This window comes from Rhyacophila brunnea, unplaced genomic scaffold (assembly GCF_057557595.1).
Source record: "Rhyacophila brunnea isolate RB1 unplaced genomic scaffold, BYU_Rbru_1.0 scaffold_11, whole genome shotgun sequence".
Taxonomy (NCBI): Eukaryota; Metazoa; Arthropoda; class Insecta; order Trichoptera; family Rhyacophilidae; genus Rhyacophila; species Rhyacophila brunnea.
The window spans coordinates 15290681-15310591 of record NW_028232763.1 but is presented as its reverse complement, the minus strand read 5'-3'; the positions used below and the strand labels follow the sequence as shown (position 1 = coordinate 15310591).

General features: G+C 32.4%; 1 protein-coding gene across 4 annotated transcripts in view; it reads right to left on the bottom strand.

Moving 5' to 3' along the window:
* Positions 1-19911, bottom strand: part of jvl (javelin-like) — a 479502-nt gene that overhangs the window by 8784 nt on the left and 450807 nt on the right. For all 4 annotated transcript variants that reach the window (XM_085959311.1, XM_085959299.1, XM_085959314.1 and 1 more), the window contains exon 4: positions 12703-12801. In XM_085959311.1, the coding sequence (XP_085815437.1) occupies positions 12703-12801 (99 nt within the window). The remainder of the gene's footprint in view (positions 1-12702; positions 12802-19911) is intronic.

The window sequence follows — 19911 nt, the reverse complement described above, 5'->3', positions numbered from 1 at the left end:
ACCGCACGCCACTGCTGTCATGCATACATACGTACATACATGGCGCCACTAGTCAGCCACTTCGGCGTCAGCGTCATTGGGCCAACGAAAAACAGCAGTAAAAGGGCACGTTTATTGTCAAGGAGCGATACTGAATAAATATATTTCACTATGCTAAATTTAATTTAAATCGAAAACTATGTATTTTTATGTATAAATAATAAATAAATTCGATTTATTTTGAGTTCAAGATTTTCGTATTTTGAGTTGATTATAAGTAATGGAACATATCTACCATTTTTGTATGGGTACCTTATCTTTTTTTACAGGGTAGTCTTTGGAACGTATCCCCCGTGCAAAAACAGGATCGGGTGTAGGTACCTATCTCTTCACACCTTTTATTTAGCTGCCCAAGTTATTGTTGCGCGAAATAATACTCTAATGTAAGTAAGACCAATAACGCATAATATTATTATTTTCAAAGTTGCCACTGTAAAATAAGCATCTAGATTGCAGGTATTAAACTATTTTCCAGGGAACTCAGAAATAATGGGTAAGGAGTACCAGACAACCGATCTCGAGTGTGGAAGAATACGGGATAAACTTACGTCAAGTGTCAAGAATACGTCATGCGTCGAATGCTGACAACTGCTCTCGGTTTATGTATTGACGCTCATTTAATATTGGAGTATTACACACACTATTGCACGTCCATAATTCGTGGTTCATTTTCGTAGGACACTCACACATTCTAAACCATTCGTCAAAATGTAGTGTAGAAAATAGAGCCTAACGGAATTCTATTTATTAATCTGTTTTGTACTATTTTCTTAACCATGTCAGATCTTAATAGGATCATATGGGACTCCCAAAGAGTAGCGGTTGTACATATTTTTGTTTTTACGAGAAATTGATGTTGGTCACTTGCTCAACCTAGAAGTTCCATACTCTGACTCCAAACACAAATGTGTATTTGCCAGACCCAGGATTCGAACCTGGGACCCACAATATTATAGTCCCAACGCATAAACCGCTCGGTCATCGTGGGCGCATTTTTTAATATTAAAAAAATCGACATTATGACTACGTTTGGATAATCCATGTCGAATAATCAAAGGTCGGAAAATCGGGACTCTATGATTAAATTTGTATTAAAATGATTTATAATATACTAAAGTTGTTGATTATTGAATACAATATATATTGTGTACGTATTAGATAGGTATAATCGTATTATAATGGTCTCTGATTACGAATGTAGTCATATAAAATAACAGTGACAATCAAGTCTTAATTTAATATCCAGTCTTACTAAAATATCATTATAACGTGATTTTTACCTAACATCCGTTCAATTTGATATTAAAAAAACTATAATGCCAATCTTCCATCAAACCACATATGTAAGTGCATACTTCCCATAATACTTAAATTGAAATCAAAGTGCATTGCCGTAATTTCTAGCGTAAACCCAATAAAAAAAAACCTTTTATAGAGACGATTAATGTATTAGGTACCGATATGTATTAATTAAAATAAAATGTACATAATATGAGTTTCCTACTAAGCAGAGCGTTGGAGCGGAGCTAGGAGCAATGGGGTTTTACCCGGAGCGGGAGTGGAGCCGGAGCACCGAAAATTTCTAGTGCTCCACTGGTCCGGATGACTTTTTTATTATTAATTTTTCGTCCTAAAATCTAATGAAAATACGAGGGTGGGTCAATAAGTCCTTAGAAAAGCCGACAGGTGGCGCGACTAGTACTGTAAGCGGTTTGTTTTCATGCAGCGGCACTACCGATTCAGTATGCTGCGAAGTTTCAATCAGATTGGTCGGGTTGTTGTGTGTTTCTCGTACATTTAAAAATAAAATTTGCTTGTGGAAAATGGAAAAATGGAAAATGGAGAAAATTGAGTTTAGAGCTGTTATTAAACATTTTAATATAAAAGGGTTAACAGCAAAGGAAATAAAAAATGAGCTGGATTTAGTTCACGGCATATCTGCTCCTTCACTTGCAACTATTTATAACTGGTTAAATGAATTTAAACGTGGTCGTACATCAACAAAGGATGAATCACGCTCAGGACGTCCTGTAGAGGTGACTACACCAGAAATGATCAATAAAATCCACGATATGGTGTTAAGTGACCGAAGATTAAAGTTGAGTGAGATAATTGAGGTTATAGGGATCTCAAAAGGTAGCGTCATTTCTATTTTACATGACAAATTGGGCATGAAAAATATTTCTGCAAGATGGGTGCCGCGTTTGCTCACAGTCGACAATAAACGCAATAGGGTGGTGGCCTCTAAAGCCCTGTTGTCGCTCATGCAACGCAATCCGGATGAATTTTTTCGTCGCTTTGTGACTATAGATGAAACATGGATACACCACTATACTCCCGAGACGAAAGAACAGTCAAAGCAGTGGATTGCGAAGGCAAACCATGTCCAAAGAAGGCGAAAACCGTAAAATCAGCTGGTAAGGTTATGGCTACTGTATTTTGGGATGCACGTGAAATTATTTTCGTTGACTATTTGGAAAAAGGAAAAAAAATAACAGGGGATTATTATGCATCTTTATTGGACCAGCTAAAAAACAAAATTGAAGAAAAACGGCCTCATTTAAACAGGAAAAAAATCCTCTTTCATCAGGACAATGCCCGTGTTCACACATGTTTACGATCAATGGCTAAAATTGAAGAATTGAAGTTCGAATTGGTCGACCACCCACCGTATTCGCCAGATTTAGCCCCCAGTGACTTTTTCCTTTTCCCAAACCTAAAAAAATGGCTAAGTGGACAACGTTTTTTTTCAAATGAAGAAGTTATCGATCGGACAAATGCTTATTTTGAGGACCTTCCGAAAACTTATTTTTCTGACGGTTTAAAAAATATTGAGAAACGTCTAACCAAGTGTATTGAGCTCCAAGGAGATTATGTTGAGAAATAAAAAAAAATACAAAAATAAAAACTGTTTTAATGCTTTTTTCTAAGGAATTATTGACCCACCCTCGTAATATAATATTCAACACTTTGCAGCACTGGAATTAATTGAAATGCGACAATACTACCGAGTGATAAATAACCTCACTTTTTTTGACAGAAGAGGCAGATAATGGAAAGACGATTTGCTGTTGAAAATAAATAATTAATAATGAATCTAATAATAAAACTTATTTCAAAACTACGTATTTTTAATTTTTTTTAACATTTGTATAAGCACATAATTATAATACCTATTAGATATTTTTATTCGAAGCGGAGTAACTCAAGAAATGGTCTGCTCCAACCTATGCTACTAAGTTCACTTAATTCAATAGCGATTAGTCCGTTTAGAATGGGTGAGTACAACCGAAGAACCCGTTTATTAGGGTCCACTGACTTGAATGATGAAATAATAATAAATGAGAAAAACTCCTATTATATTGTTATATAATTTTATATTTATGTGGAGAAGCCAAGGGCGGATTTAACCATTCGGGGGCCTCTCGCTTCAGTTGGTATAGCAAATGGCAACCCAACAATTACAACATGCGAATGAAATGTGTTAAGCATACCAGTGAATTTATTAGCATGGCCGTTTTTTAGAATTATTTAGATACTTGTATAGGCTACGTAATGATTTTACTCAGTATGGCAACTGGCAACAATGAAATCGGAAACTATACTTCGCAGACCGCATCAGAATGCTACGAGGCCTTCTGTTGCGAATTGCATCCAGTATCAGATTAACATTATGTGGTTCGCATCAGGTAAAAATAGCAAATATTGAAATTTGATACGAAAAAATACAGCAAAGCCACATAACCGCGAATGCAACCATAAGTAGGTAACCATGAAAATGAAAAAAATTGTTATTATTTAACAATAGTGATTAATTTTAAGTATGTACATTAAATATAAATATCTTTGATAGGAATATAATTACTTTACTGGTGTTAACTGTCAACGCTTGGTGAAAAGACACTGTATTAACAAAAATAAAATTGATACAATTTATTAATCATTAGGTCCGGTTTCGTCCACTTAAAATCTTAAAATAGAGAAGTCTTCAGCTAAGGCATGGTCTAAAAAGATCGTGACTACGCGACGCGCAGATTGTAAAAACGACGCGTGTAGAACAAAACATAATTTGTCATAAAAATTCAACATGCGTCCATTTAATGTTATGTTTATTGTTATATTAGTAATAATAATAATATATTCATTGACTTGTTTTCTTTTTCGAATAAATGCGTAACGTTTTAAGTTAATATTTACACGATTTAAGAATATATTCCTCCGACGCCTCACAAAACAAATTGACGTCCTCATAGCTCTACTATCGCTCTCCGATTGGCAACGGGTGCGAAATTTCTTCCCACCTTATTGTTGAAAATTATTTGCCGTTTCACTGATGTATTTTATTATTATCATATCCTTAATAAATAATTTTGGCTTTAAATTAGTTAGTATAAATGAGGTTCATAAATCAAAGAATATGGTTTTAGAACCTTCGTGACTGTTACGTTTATGGAAAATAGCCGTTCATATCTAAATTACGTCAGAAGGTTTTGATAATCTAGTGAAATATTAGCGAAATTTGAATATGGAACACGAATATTTGTATCTAAATTACGTCAAAATATTTTATCTCATAATAAAGAGTATGATAGGGAAAGACTACATAATAATAATATTATTGAGATATAAGCCAAATTTAAATATGTCTAATATGGAATATAGATATTTATATCTTAATTAGGAGCCTATACAAACAGGATTTTATCTTATCAAAATCTACATAAAACAGAGACGTCATATTACTGTAGTGAAAGGTTCCGGATCTTTCGAGTAATTTTATTGATGAACGCATCCTCTGTTAACAGGGTCACTATGTAATACTTCTTGTATAGACGTTACCTCTTTCATCGACGATGCATGATGGATGATTAGGATGATGCGATGCGATCAACGCAAACTCCATTACACGGAACGGTGACGTAACGCGAATCATGACGACCTCAACTTGGTCCAACGGGTTTCCAATATTTAATATCATATTATCACAACGCTTCAATCGCATTCCAATCGATGGCCAATCAGTTAAAATGGCGTTCGTTTTGACATTGGCAGAGACAAACGAGGCATAAAATGACCTTATAAACATAAAAAGCCAATTAGTAATATTAATCCAAAGATGTTTGAATTGCATTTGTAGTAAACTGAAATGAAATTCAGATTGTCTCAATCTATTTATCTTTTGGTAAAGCAGAAGAGCAAATAAACTACAATATTCGATTCTAAGTAGAGCATATTATTGTATTGTATTATGGGTCTCCTCGGTCGCGTCAACAATTTTTTTTCAATGTGTATTTGATCCAGTTCAAGGACCCAATTGGGTAGGGTGAATGGCTAGCATTTATTCCTCGAAAAGAAAAATTGTTAATATAGATAACGTCCACTCTGTGATGGTTCATATGGTCCGCTCAGGGGCGAATAATATGGTATTTTACTTACTTTTAATTAGAGCTTTTGATAGATTCATTTCTCAATATTTTTATTCTCAAACAATGTCTCGAGAGATACATCAATGAGAATTTGTGAAATTTGGTCAGTTATATATTACAAAAAGGTAGCAGTATTACCAACAACAAGAAAAGTCTTGATTTGGCGAATTTAATTTTTTCCCACATGAAATCACAATCACAAAATTATAGATAACAAGAGGAAAAAAAAAGTTTGGAAAACAACACCTTAAAAACCTCTACTACGAACTTGAAGGTAGGTTATTCACACAAATTTTTCGTGTAATATTGTAAATTAATATTTCTCGAGAAATCATTAATTTGAATTCAGATTTTTGATAAACAAATATTCAAGAATTATTCTCGCGAATCGAAAAGTCAAGAAATTAAAAGCTGAAAAATGTCTGATTCAACGAATTAGCCATGACTACAAAAGTCGAGACCCGATTGTCACAAAACCATCATGTGCATTTAATAGGTTATTTAAATTTTATCTGGCTTCCAATAAATTCTGTTAAAAATGTTACGCCTTTTGACCGATACAAGGAAAGCTGATTACTGATTAGTCTTTTTGTCAACGAGTGGCCTATTGTGTAATTTGTTTGTATGTCATGTCACATGTGGCTGTTTGTAGGATGATTAAAAAACGTGAATTCATCATCCGATCGGCCGTCGGATTACAGTCGATTTGCCACGGGTCTGTAAACACTAAACTGTGACCAGAACGTATGATGTAAACAGCCGAATGTTTCATTCAATTCTAGGTCCTAGATCAGTGGTGGCGAACCTATGGCACGCGAGATAAATAAATGAAGAGAAAAAAATACCATTTTACAAATAAATATATAAGTATACAATAACATCAAAAAATAATGACGACATAGCCATGTGTATTTTCTTTGGTTTTTAAAATACATATTTTTTTACCAATAATATTTACCAATCAATGTACAAATGGAAATGACGAAATTCATGCATAAACAGATCACATACTCTTCAAGAATAAGCATTACGTAATTTAATGTAAATATATAATTGCATAGATCGGTCCTTAGGCTTTAAGAATTTATTGGCAGTGATTCAAATATAATAGCTGCTTATTATTTTGCCACAAACATAATCACTACAAATGGAAAATTGTTCAGTGATATACATGAAAAAGCGTGGTTAAAATGCTCCCACGATCTCTTTAAAATTTTTGAAAACAAGGAAAAACTTATTCAAAGATATGCCTTCGGCTAGAAACACGGTAAGAGATAGAATCTCAAGAGCTTAATTGTAATTTTTAAACTTATTATTTGAATTCCTAGAAACAATTTTTTTCCACGAAACACTGCTCGGCACGTCAGATGGTCGAAAAATAATATTTGGGAAATTATGGCACGCGTACGTAAAAAGGTTCGCCAGCCCTGTCCTGGATGCATAGAATCTCGAATTAAGTTAAATCAAAATAACGTCAATATTACAAGTATATACCAAAATACAATAACAACATCGAAACTATCAATTAGTAACGTCAAATCGCGTTCTATCATAGTTTCCAGATCAATGTAAATATTGTGGCTAGTTGAACAACGTGTCATGAAGTTGGCTTTTGTTAATACTAACTAATTGAAAACATGGAAAATTGAAATATTAAAAATATTTTTATCTCATTCGAAAATTGTTCACGTCCGAGGTTACCGTTGGTTGTCAGTCAGTCAGCGTAATTTTAAATATACTTTTTAGTATTAGGTACAACGAACATAAAAAAATCAACTTTGATCTCGCAAAGTAAGTAACTAGGTAGGTACTTAATTTTCCGTATTGATCGAAAAGTGAAGTCGCGTCAAAACAAAGACAGTTTTTTATGTTTTTTTTGCGACAAAAATTAAGCAGCGCTCGATCGCATTTTCCTTAAATCACTTTCAGAACGTCTCAGCGTCAATTGCAGAGAAAGTTATCAACTTTTTTTTACATAACCTACATAATAATAAATAATAAAAAAAAAACAAGGAAGCGAGAGAAAATTTTATTTGCAAAGTCCAATCGTTGTTGATAATGAAGTACCTACATATAAATACAAAAGGTGTGTACATGAATCAAATTAAGCACAGCCTTTGAAATAAACAGCATTGCGTAGTCAGGTGGGTACACGGTCATAACAAGAAAAATGCAAACATTGTTACAGTAATTTTAGTGTTGAAAACAGAGCGTAAAATTATAAATTCGAAATGCCTGTCGATCTTTTCTCGAATATTGCACGACATGTTTTGTTGTGGAAAACAAATTATCTTATACTTAGTACATACTGGTTAGTATCTACCAATCAGGGTTTAATAGCAGTTTCACTTGGGACTTACCAATATTTTGTCGGTACACTGACAACGTAAATTTTAAAGCGATTCGCTCGTTTTGTTGAGTCTTAACGAAAAAGTGTAACCTCCAAGCATGATTATGTATTGAAGACACAAGTGGATGAAGGTGTAATGTTAAATTTTATGACAAAGTCTTTTTATTGCGTGGATGAAGGTGTTATGTACCCATCTTTCATATGGATGTATCAAACATCTTAAAATAATCATTGGTCTGGCATTACGGCAAGGGATGAAGGGACTACTTTATTTTTTTTAGTTTTATTTTGTTATTTTCTCTAGTGGATGTAGGTGTCATGTACACGTTTTTATAAATAAATTACACATTTGAAGATTTTAACAAACTATTTCTGACGTTAGTAAAATTGTGTGATTCTTAGTTACCACTTGAATACATCACTAGTTAAATTATCCTCAACTGAAAAAAATACATCAAAAAAACTTTGACCTCACTTTACTCAAAACTTTGATTTTGAAACATAACTCCTTCATCCACTTGTGTCTTCAATTATAATAGATAGAGTTGAACTCACGTATTGTTGTAATCGTGATTACATGAACCCAAAGAGATGCAGATTCGATTCCTGCGGGGTGCCTTACTTTTTTCAAAAAGATTTTTCTATTGGTTATAAATACATTTTCTCGGAAGTGTTTTCAAAATTATGTATGAAAATAAAAACGTTTGATTGAAAAAGTTCAGTGTTCACAACTTGCGTCGGATATTAACAGCCTACCTCCACCCTTCGCCACTATTACAGTAAAACCCACGCGACTTGTAATTGACTTAAAACAGAACTGCACAAAGAGAATAAAAATAATTTTAATGCATTAAACTAAAAACATTGTAAACTTATGCTGGACCTTTGTTGTATTTTATATAACTGATCGTCCATATTATCTACATTGGACTACGCGATTTTAAATTTTATAGGACAATAAAATAAAAAGTGGTGATTACAGTTATGTTACATTTTAAAAAATGTGTACTACCTTGTAACTGGCACACTTTTGTATGCACTTAATAAGTACTTAAATTTGTTTTTATAGTGCATCCTTAAGCCGCAAACATAAGAGTACATAAGATAAGTAGACCGCAGTAGGTGTTGTGTTTCATTTGCCCCATTTATTATAATACCTACATACATAATCTGCAGTAACTAACTATTTAACATAGTATGAGTTACCATACTGACCACAGTCAGGTCAATCTTTGTAAGTATTGCCTGTATTCAATCTTATTGAGAGAGTCAGACATAATCAAACATTTTCTAACTGCTACTGTATAAGAAAGTTGCAACTTGAAACACTACTTAAATTCAACAAAAATGTGTACAATAAAAGTGATTTCTAGGAGGTTGCCAACTATTATAATACGTGATCACAGAACAAATTCATAATGCATAAGATCATTTACAGAGATGGGCATACATGAGCTCAACGAGAGCAACATTTTGGATTTTCATATATATATAAAGAGCCACACCATAGTCACATTTAGAAAGGAAAACTCGCTAAAATATAAGTATAATGATGAAAGAAAATACCTATATTTTTATCAAGAGATATTGGGAGCCGCACTTAACCCAACGAAGAGCCGCCTTTGCCCACGTCTGTTATATTAGATACATACTTATTAACATTATAGACCAAAATTTTACCCCATCTTACCGATATGATTTAATTTCTTTTATTTTGTTAACTGTCAATTCATGGTGGAACTGCATTGTATTGTTGTTTTTATTTAATAAAACGCAATTTTTTTATATTACTTATTACACTTTTAATAGAATTAAAGTGGAATAAGTACTATAAAAAAATTGCGTTTTATTAAATAAAAACAACAAGATATGATTTAACATTTTCGTTTTATGTTTTCACCGATTACGAGTGACATATTCTTCTGGAATTGTCGCCACGACTATAATCGTTTTCATCACCATCAATCACCTAAATGAATCACCTGCATTGCCGGGACAGAATTTATCCTAACATGATTTTAGAATTTGAAAAATAAATATGTAACACGAAAGGAAATGAGATGATTCCTAATTCAAATGTAAGGTTGCACGTTACTTAGCTACTACAAAAAGGGGTCAATACACGAAAAAGGTTGGGAACCAGTGATACACAGTTAGATAAGAATGCTATTAAGATTATCCCCTCATAAAATAAATAGCCGTAACATTTCTTTATCAAAGTGGAAATGGTTAAGGTCAGAAAGATATTTATTTTCTATAATTTAACAATAAAGCTTAACAAAATGTCAATTTAGGATTTCACAATATTTCAAAAATATATTAGCAATATACTAATTATAAGAAGACGAAACCAGTTCTGTTATTATTAATTCATGTGAATTACCTACCTAAGAGTCTACTATATAGGTACATATTGCGTTTTATATTAATTAAAATCGTCAGGTGTTCGAATTTTGCACTAAGCTCAACATAGTACACAAAGTATTGAATGATATGTCAAATGATAGCATGTGGCGCCCTCACTAGGCGAACAATTTATAGGAACTGGTGGATGTAATACATACATCTTGTTCAATCACATTGTTATTGGATTTACTGAAATATTACCATTTTATATCGAAAGTAATAATATTCAATTATTATGAATTAAAAATAATTTTGTTTTAAGAGGGTACAATTAATAACGTTATTTTGATGGATGTTAGGAATATTGAGAGGACTATTATTAAAGATAATATATACTAATTCATTAATAATTACAAAATTGTTTATATGACTATACTATGTCATGGTAAATATAATTATTTACAGATATTTGTTATAAGCGTATACTGTAGGAAAAAAACATTTAATTGTCCTTGAGGATAATAATAAAAGCCGCATATCTACCAGTATTAGTGTTAAATTCATTCATCCGAAACGTCGTGTAAAAAGTGTATTGAAAACATATTTTTAGAATTGCTTTAAGATTAATAATACAATTATGGAAAAGCTTGTGGCTACTTAATAATGATTTTATACTTTTGTACGATAGAGGCCGCGTTTGAGTCGTGGTCAAAATGATCGCAACTGAATTATTGATTTCTAATTCAATTACTGCCTTTTACGTTTGGATCAAGATCATGATTGAGGCAATAGTGACAGACTATTTACCGTCAAACATCTGCCAAAATATTTCCATAGGAGTCAGCAAACAATCCATCCGGATTGCAGAATGGTTAATTAAATAATACGTAAGTTTTCGAAAAAAATATTGAGTAAGTGTGGAATATTGAAAAAATTATGACATGGGAACTCCTAAATATGAAACTATTTATTTTTATATTAAATTGCACATATAATAAGTAAGCTTACACGATTTTCTATATGATATTGACATACCCCATATTATATAATAATGACATGTAAATTGAGGGTAGCAATTATAATAAGATCATTTTATATAATATACCCCTCTGACACGAGAATCATAATAAATTGCACAGCCATACAAACAGGTAATTAATACCCGCGATGTTAATTAATAACATGGGTAATTCCTACATAAGCACACGATATTTTCCTTGAAACTTGGGAGTATGTAGATATCTATATAAAAATTAATTTCCCTATTCGTTACGCAATGCAAAAAAACAATAGTTAAGTAATTAATATTAATATTGATAATCGCTTTAAAATAGAGTAATTATACTATTAAAAACAACCTTCAGTCTTCAGAAATAATGAGTGCGTATTTTATGTACTTACATAATACAAAGAAATTCATGATTAATCTGTATGATTACAAATCTTTTATGCAGGAGGTTAAAGCATAGTAAAAACCAATAGGTACATATCTCTCCGCAAACAAATTATACAATCTATAATTAACTATTTCTTTTATTCAATGAATAATTCACAAGATTTAAGAATGTACCATTCTGTTCCGATTGCCAAATTAGCTTGATTTAGAAGAACGCTGATGAGTGGGTATTAAAAAGGCCAATAGTTAAAATTTGTCGCAATTAGTACGTCGCCTTGTAGCATATAGGTAAATGCAACAGACGGGTCGTAAACCCAGGAGATGCAGGGTTCGATCCCTGCCGGGGTGGCTTACTTTTTTCAAAAAGATGTTTTCTATTGGTTATAATACATTTTCGCAGCAAGTGTTTTTCAAAATTTTGCATGTTCAATTATATAATCGGTTGTAAGCTTTTCCGTTACACAAGTGTAGTTTGGACAGTCCACATTGAACCAATCTGCGCCAGAGCATTTACATATTATGTTATCCATCCGAAAATATTTATTTGTTTCGGAATAAACGTATGTCGGCCTAGCATACACTCAATGCAGACTTCTGTGATAAAACGCTGTAAATCGTCAACCCATTTGTTATATTCAAAAAGAACATCACTAACATTCATACCTCTGGCAACCCCGACGAATATCTATGGTCACGTCGATGGAGCGTACGCGATTTGAGAGATGTCGCTGATAGAATTTCCGGCCGCAACGGACGTCGCGAGGTGTGAAACAAGCAACAAGGCTTTCTCACATGATCTCATGATCACAAATACAAAATAAAAGAGAAAGCCTTGTTGCTTGTTTCACACCTCGCGACGTCCGTTGCGGCCGGAAATTCTATCAGCGACATCTCTCAAATCGCGTACGCTCCATCGACGTGACCATAGATATTCGTCGGGGTTGCCAGAGGTATGAATGTTAGTGATGTTCATTTTGAACATAACCCATTTCTAACAGCTTGTAGTAAGGAAATATACTATTATTATTACCAAGAAACGTGTGTAGTTTCGATTCAATCTTAAAACTCGATGTACTACTAAATCGCATTTATTGCAAGTTATAACTGGGGTAATAAAATGTGTGAATAATTAATATGATAGTTACCTGAAATTTGAGATCATCATTTTCTTCTCTGGTGCGATTTAGTCTGTCAGAAAGTGTTCCTTTGGACAGGCCAATCTTCTCAAGTTTCCCCAAGAGGATCTGTAAAAAAAAACATAAAGTCAGTAAGTCATGTGAAAGTATACAACCTCGAATATACAATAAATATTACAAGAACAAAAATGGCATGGAAGTATATTTTTTCAGCCGAAAATAACAATAGTTACGAGGAGGCTCATGCTTCCTGACTAGGCTAGGCAAAATTATAAGGATAATATTATGACAATGTTGTAAACAATAATTATTAATTCTTGGTGGATATAAAAATCCATAGGCGGAACACCAGTATTCCGCTGAACCTGAATAGGTGTTCCGCGACAATTCGGAAAGGTTTTATACACTGCAACACATTGAAAGATCTTCTACTAAGTTGAAGTAAAATACGTAAAACTAAAATAAGTAAAGAATCTACTTCAAATTGAATGGCGAGTGATGATCAATCTCCACTGATGCTTATGAAGTATCTAGGTACAGGCGGAGGACCATCTTTTCTCATTAAATTAAATAGAAAAAAGTAGACGAAGAAGTTTCCAAATATTTTTAGAACAAATACCTGCATAACAACATAACAACATAACTTCAAAACAAAATCTTTTGAAATATTTTCCGATAACTAGTAAGGATGATTCCAGGGTTCGGAATCCATTTTCCGTGACAGCTAAACCGAGTAGGCTTAAGCGCAAGTGACTACGAGAATCTAATTATTGATTTAATTAATGACTCTGATTTGAAACAAAAAATCACAGATCAGCATTTCAATGATTTTTGGACGAGTTTGTCAGAAGAGTACCCCAATTTTTCAAAACAAGCAATTATTGTTTTACTTCCGTTTTCTACAACCTATTTATGCGATGCGGGATTTTCTTTTTATGCTGCAACGAAGTCAAAGTGCAGGAACAGCCTCGATGCCACACCAGATATTAGAATGCAACTTACCAATATTGTGCCTGATATCAAGAAGATAATATGCAAGCCAAGGACTCGAAATCATCACAGTCATTAAGTGCTTTATTTATTCATATTTTTATGTTTATATTATAGTTTTATATTTAAAAATAATTACTAAATAAATACTGTGTTTTAATAACATTTTTTTAAATTAATTAAGGATTTATTATGTCGACCATGTCCGATCCTAATAGGATCATATGGGCATCCACAGAGTAGTAGGTATATAGGTACAATAACGTGATAAAAGTTTTTTTTCAGCATTAGAAATATTAGAATCCATGAATACCTACAGTCGATAATAATAAATTATGTAGGTACTTGCATAATCTTATATTTTAATCAATGCTTACTTCCTTATACATATTTGAACATTGGGTCCGAATGAATGACATTGGTAAGTACATAATCTTTCAAATATTTATTGGGTCAACCGTAAAAATTCTTCCTGAAAGGTAAAAAAAATATAGATTATAACCATATTATCCTACAGACTGACAGAATCTAACATATAAATCAATAATGGTCTTTGGTGAGGCCCACCAATGAAAATGAAACATATATACAGTAATAGTATATATTTTACAATATACATTACGTACTCGTAGATTAACTACAATGGTTTCAAGGTAAACGTACATACAAGTGCGTGCATTAGCAATTAGACGATATATATATATAGTACAATTTTATTTAAACTAACTTCTGTGTATATTTTATATAGACCGACTTCCGTATCACTATTATTAGGTGCCATTATAAAACGTCAATCGTTGTCAGTAGGTAAAAAATATATCGGGAAATCTCTAAAATTGCGTGTGTATAATAAATACCGACTACTAAGTTTGCACATTTTAATTGAAATTACTTCCTCGTACAATATTTGCCTAACATGAAATAGGTACTTACCTACATATAACAGGCAAAAAGGTGTATAAAGTCTCTGGAGTTATATTTTACAAAATATTAATCTCATTATTATTAAACTAATGAGAAATTTTGTGCATAATGCGGAAGGATCGAAGAATAAATACACGAGTAAGGGTGCAAACAGAAGGAATTGACATAATATCTACAACGTATACAAAAAACCTCGCAGTTGAGATGGACGGACATCAATATTATCAATGGGTAGATCACATAAACCAGTGACATCTGAGAGATATTAATACAGCAATTTCCAAACTGGAAGGCGCGGAGTGTTGCAAAGGGAGGCGCGAAAAGTTTAACACAATTAATGCAGCCACAGGTCTTGAGTTTGCAAATGCATAGTTTATAAAACGGTCGCTAGTTATAAACTACATAAAAAAGACCCAAAAAAGGTTGTTTGCAAACCTGCCTGAAAATATGGAGTAGAATTTTATAATACTTCACTTCTATACTATTATGAAGCGCGCTGGCTATCTCGTAAAAAATTAAATAAAAGGGTCAAATCATAATGTTGAAATTTGAGGCAAATTTGTTTAGGAACGATAATTTTGTTGTGAAACTTGTTTATTTGGATGAAATTTAAAAAAAATGAGTGAAGAAATCAATGCAAGGACCACTAATGCATTCACTGATTTAAAAAGACAAAGTGAAGGCATTCATAAAAAAATGGAGCTTTGGAAATCAAAATTACAAAAAAATAAGTTCGCCATGTTTCCACTTTTAAATGATTTCTGCGCCAGATATTATATAGAAGCAAACAAAAATCTAATTACTCAGTTCTTGGTTAGTTTGTTAATGCAATTTTCACATTATTTTATTAATATCTGTATGCCTGCTTTATTTCAGGGCTGTGAAATATTTTAAGTATGTGGTTGTGCGTTGCAATTTGATGTGATACCTATATGATGATTGATATACTTACTTAAATGATAACTCCCGTAACAACCTACGATATAAAACCTAATAATAAGGTGATACCAGAGAGTGGAATCCCCGATAATCGTCAATCCGATGCCACATGCCGAAGCACACATTAAATTATAATATCTGATACCATTATAATATCACTATAATTGCCAAGAATGCCCATATACCTAGGTTTCATGATGTTGTTTTATTCCTAAAAAAACCAACCAACCTTCATTACAATATTTTCAATTGCATATTTAGCCCATTCTGCATGCATATTTTACCTAAAATCTAGTGATGATGCATATTTTCGCTATATTTACAATACGTTTGAATACATTTTGAATAATAACGCAGGCTTTGAACCTTTGTGTCAAATTGATAGTTTTATTAATGGGACGGGTGAACTGTTGCCAGAAACAATAGGTGCTAACATAGCACCCAAATTCAAATACTGCCCAGTTACCTCAGTGGATGTGGAACGGTCCTTTTCCACTTATAAAAATAATTTGAGTGATCGAAGACACAATCTTACTACCGAACATTTGGAACAGTAGATACCTAATTGTTGACGCTTACAAGAGTAACAAAATGTTAAGACGATACTTTAGTGGAACGGCAAAAATAATTTTCAACTATAGGCGCGACGAAATTTTGGAATCGCTGGCAATCGGAGAGCGAACGTCGAGGTGTGAATACGTCAATTTGTTTCGTGATGGCGACGGGGGTATTAATTCTTAAATCGTGTAAAGATTACTAAAAACGTTACCCATTTACTTGAGAAAGAAAACATGTCAATGAATATATTATTATTGTTACTAATAGAACATACGTTAAAGTGCCCACCACCACCCGTCATATATGCACAACCGTGGATATGCACTGCCGCTTTCTATGACGCTTTAAACGTGTCTGAAAGAAGTGATTTTAAGTCCTCATTCCGTCCCAAGACGGAGCCGCACGGGACTGATGCTGCAACCATGCACCGTTACTAATCGAACAATAAACAGAACATTAAATGACGCATGTTGGATTTGTATGACAAATTATATTTCATTCGGCATGCGTCATTTGCACCCGCGACCCGCAATCCGCGCATCGCCTAGCCACGATCTTTTTAGACCATACCTCAACTGAGGTAGCCTTAAATAATTGTTAATTATTAATTAATAATTATCGTTGATACTTACTAATTGCATGCTGATTTTGAAAAAAAAAACTTATTATTTTTTATTATTTAATGTTGCATATTTTGACACTTTTCATGCATATTTTAAGCATTTTTCATGCATAGTTCAAGCTATTTATGTTGAATATAATCCGGTCTCTTGTCATGAGTCATGATTAAAGTAAGTATAATAATAATTGTGGATAAAAATCGGAAGATGCATATGTTGAATTTCAATTGGTAATTCGTCAGGTAAACAAACAATCAGAGTGAGATTCCTTTTGGGTCGAGGTAAACAAACAATATTGCTTGACGCTCGTCTCCACATCCGACGCGGGTCGGTGGCGTTGAACTTGCGACGCCGCCGCTGAATACGGTATGAGGAAGAGTCAGGGGGCACGTCGCCGGATGTGGACTCATGATGCCTGCAGTCAGCCGCCGCCATATGGTGACTTGATGAGATTGAACCCGGAATAATGATTGAAGGAGCAGCATTGACATGTAAACAGTTTCTATAAATACATCCTAATTGGGATACGCCTAACTGACAATACATAATATTATAGACCAACTACAACTTGCGACGTGATCTTGGCGATAGTATCGCTAATGTGAGTATGTATCACCTGTGTATTGCGAGTTATTAGCATTATTCAAATCACCGCACCTCAAGCTATAGTTGTCGATAAGAAAACTAAGTTGGTTGAGGAAAAATGTTCAAGGTGTCCACATGACATGAACATAAAAACAGTGTAATAAGAATAGTAAATACAGCAATCATAAAACAATGTACATAAGTACGTGGAAGTACACCGATTGAGCTAAGTAGACCATATCTTAATAATTTATTAAACATCCACCCTAACTCAATCATTTAACCAAAACTAATATATATAGGTAGAGTATACGTTTGATAACGTTGCACTTTTTACTACAATGATACGCCAATTAGATCAAATATTATGATATTTACTTGTATATATGTAGTAATAAATAAAAAAAAATGTAAAAAACATATTTTTACATCAATTTCATCCTAGAGACGGCAGTGCAAACTTAAGAAGCGATACTCTATATACTATACTTATAGGTATATGGTATACCTATCAATATAATATTATGAAGAATTTAATTGGATCTCGCGACGGATGTGGGTTCAAGTCCCATTAGGTATATTTATTTTCCGAAAAAAGGTTTGTTACGAATATACATCGTTCTAAATTATTTATGTATTTTAATTCCAAATAATATATTTTTTTATTTTATTTTTAACAATTGTTTTAACTCTTCGCATAGTAAATTTTAAGTAAATCGATAATTATAAAAATAAATTTTGAATTCAATGAGATTAGGTAATACAATAATTTATAGGAGCATAACATGATTTCAAATGATGAAAATAAAATTATTTTAAAATTCAATTGACTGGAAACTTTGCGTAACAAATGATAGTTACCTGCATATAATATTTTAATGAATGGAAGCTTAATAAAATAACGACATATCTAAAGAATATTCGCTTCCTAGTTCCTAGTACATTTTATCTAATTAGGTATTACATTATTATACAATAAAAGTGTTAAATTCAATCATAACGAATAATAACACTTAGATGATAGATACTTAGATGAATTACCTAAGACCTAAGTAGTAAATGAAATTTACTCCGAACACAAATTACGTCTCCTGCAGTCTATTTATGCACTGGTTCCCAGCTTATGGGTCGCCAACTAAATATTAATATGAAAAATCAATATTATTGAAACTCAATAACAACATTAATTAGCTTTATCGGACGGAATTTTATGTTTAAACATTTTCAACGTAAAACAAATGAATGTGGGATGAACAATTAATTATAGATATAGGTATCCATAAAAAGTGCCAGTAGAAATCATACAATATAATCATCAAGAGACTACAAAACTGTATTGCTTCACAGTAAACAAAATCTATTATAGAGACTGGTAAAGTGAAACCAAAATTCAGTAAATTAATGTAGGTACCTCATGTTTGCTCATTTAAACGTAAAAGCGAAAGCAGTACAAAAAGTGCAATTTTTGACAGTAAACAGAAACTAAGACTGAAGAAGATTGCGATTCTTGCTAATTAATCCACACGTATTTAACAGTGTAAGAAAATGTGATAATTATAAATCCATATGTAAGAGCGTGCATGTGATAATCCACGTGTAAAATTAATGTTATTTTAAATTATTTAACCCGATTAAAAATGTATTACATAATATTATGCAAACGTGGTTGGAGTGTCGCACGTTACTTGGATATTGTAAAAGGGTATCGTGATTCAAAAAAGGTTGGGAACTTGATCTGCTAACTTACATATTATAATACTATCAATTTCGAAACGAATGAAAGATTATTATTACGTTACCTGAATGATTTTAATGGCCAATAATCTCTGGTGAAATGAGATGAATACGTTTCTGCAAAATTTTGCAAATCACCACTACTTTGTTAGCCACAGAAATTTGTAATTAACTTTTATTTTTTTCTATCAAAGTGTAGAATAGAGTAGGTATAATATTTTGCTAATTCACTGTAATGCTATTAAGGCTATAAGTACTTAATTATTTTAGATTATAAGAAAAGCAACGTGGAAGCAGCAAAATTAATAATACATCTATTAAACAAATAAAAAATGTGTTCAGAGCTGAAATATTCTTAATAATTTATAATTACAGAGTGTTGTACAGTTATAATGTTAATTAAACAAAGAATCATAAAAGATTTAGGAGGTTGTTGTTACAGGTAGTTGAAAACTACTATTTTGCGGAGTTGAACGATTATAACATTTATAACGCACAAAAAGAAGAACAAATAATATTTGTAAACTTGGGTACCTACAAAAAACAATAGAGATTAGTAATAAATACAAAGTGATGCGCGGGAATTTTATTTGGGAATATTCAGAATAAAACATAAGAAAACCAGATTATTAGATTAGACTAGATTAACATTTTTATTAGGTCATATTCTTATTTGTCCGGTACAAATCTTGCAATCGATTTTTAACTAACTTCCCGACTAGGTAGCTATATTTGAAACTTTTAGAATATATCAGAACACGATGCCAATGCACTTTTTTAATACTTTTAGCCATTTTTAAGTAGAATTAAATTCATTTTCAGTTAATTCTGTTTTGTATAAAAAGTTATTTCGGAAGAAATCCGTAAT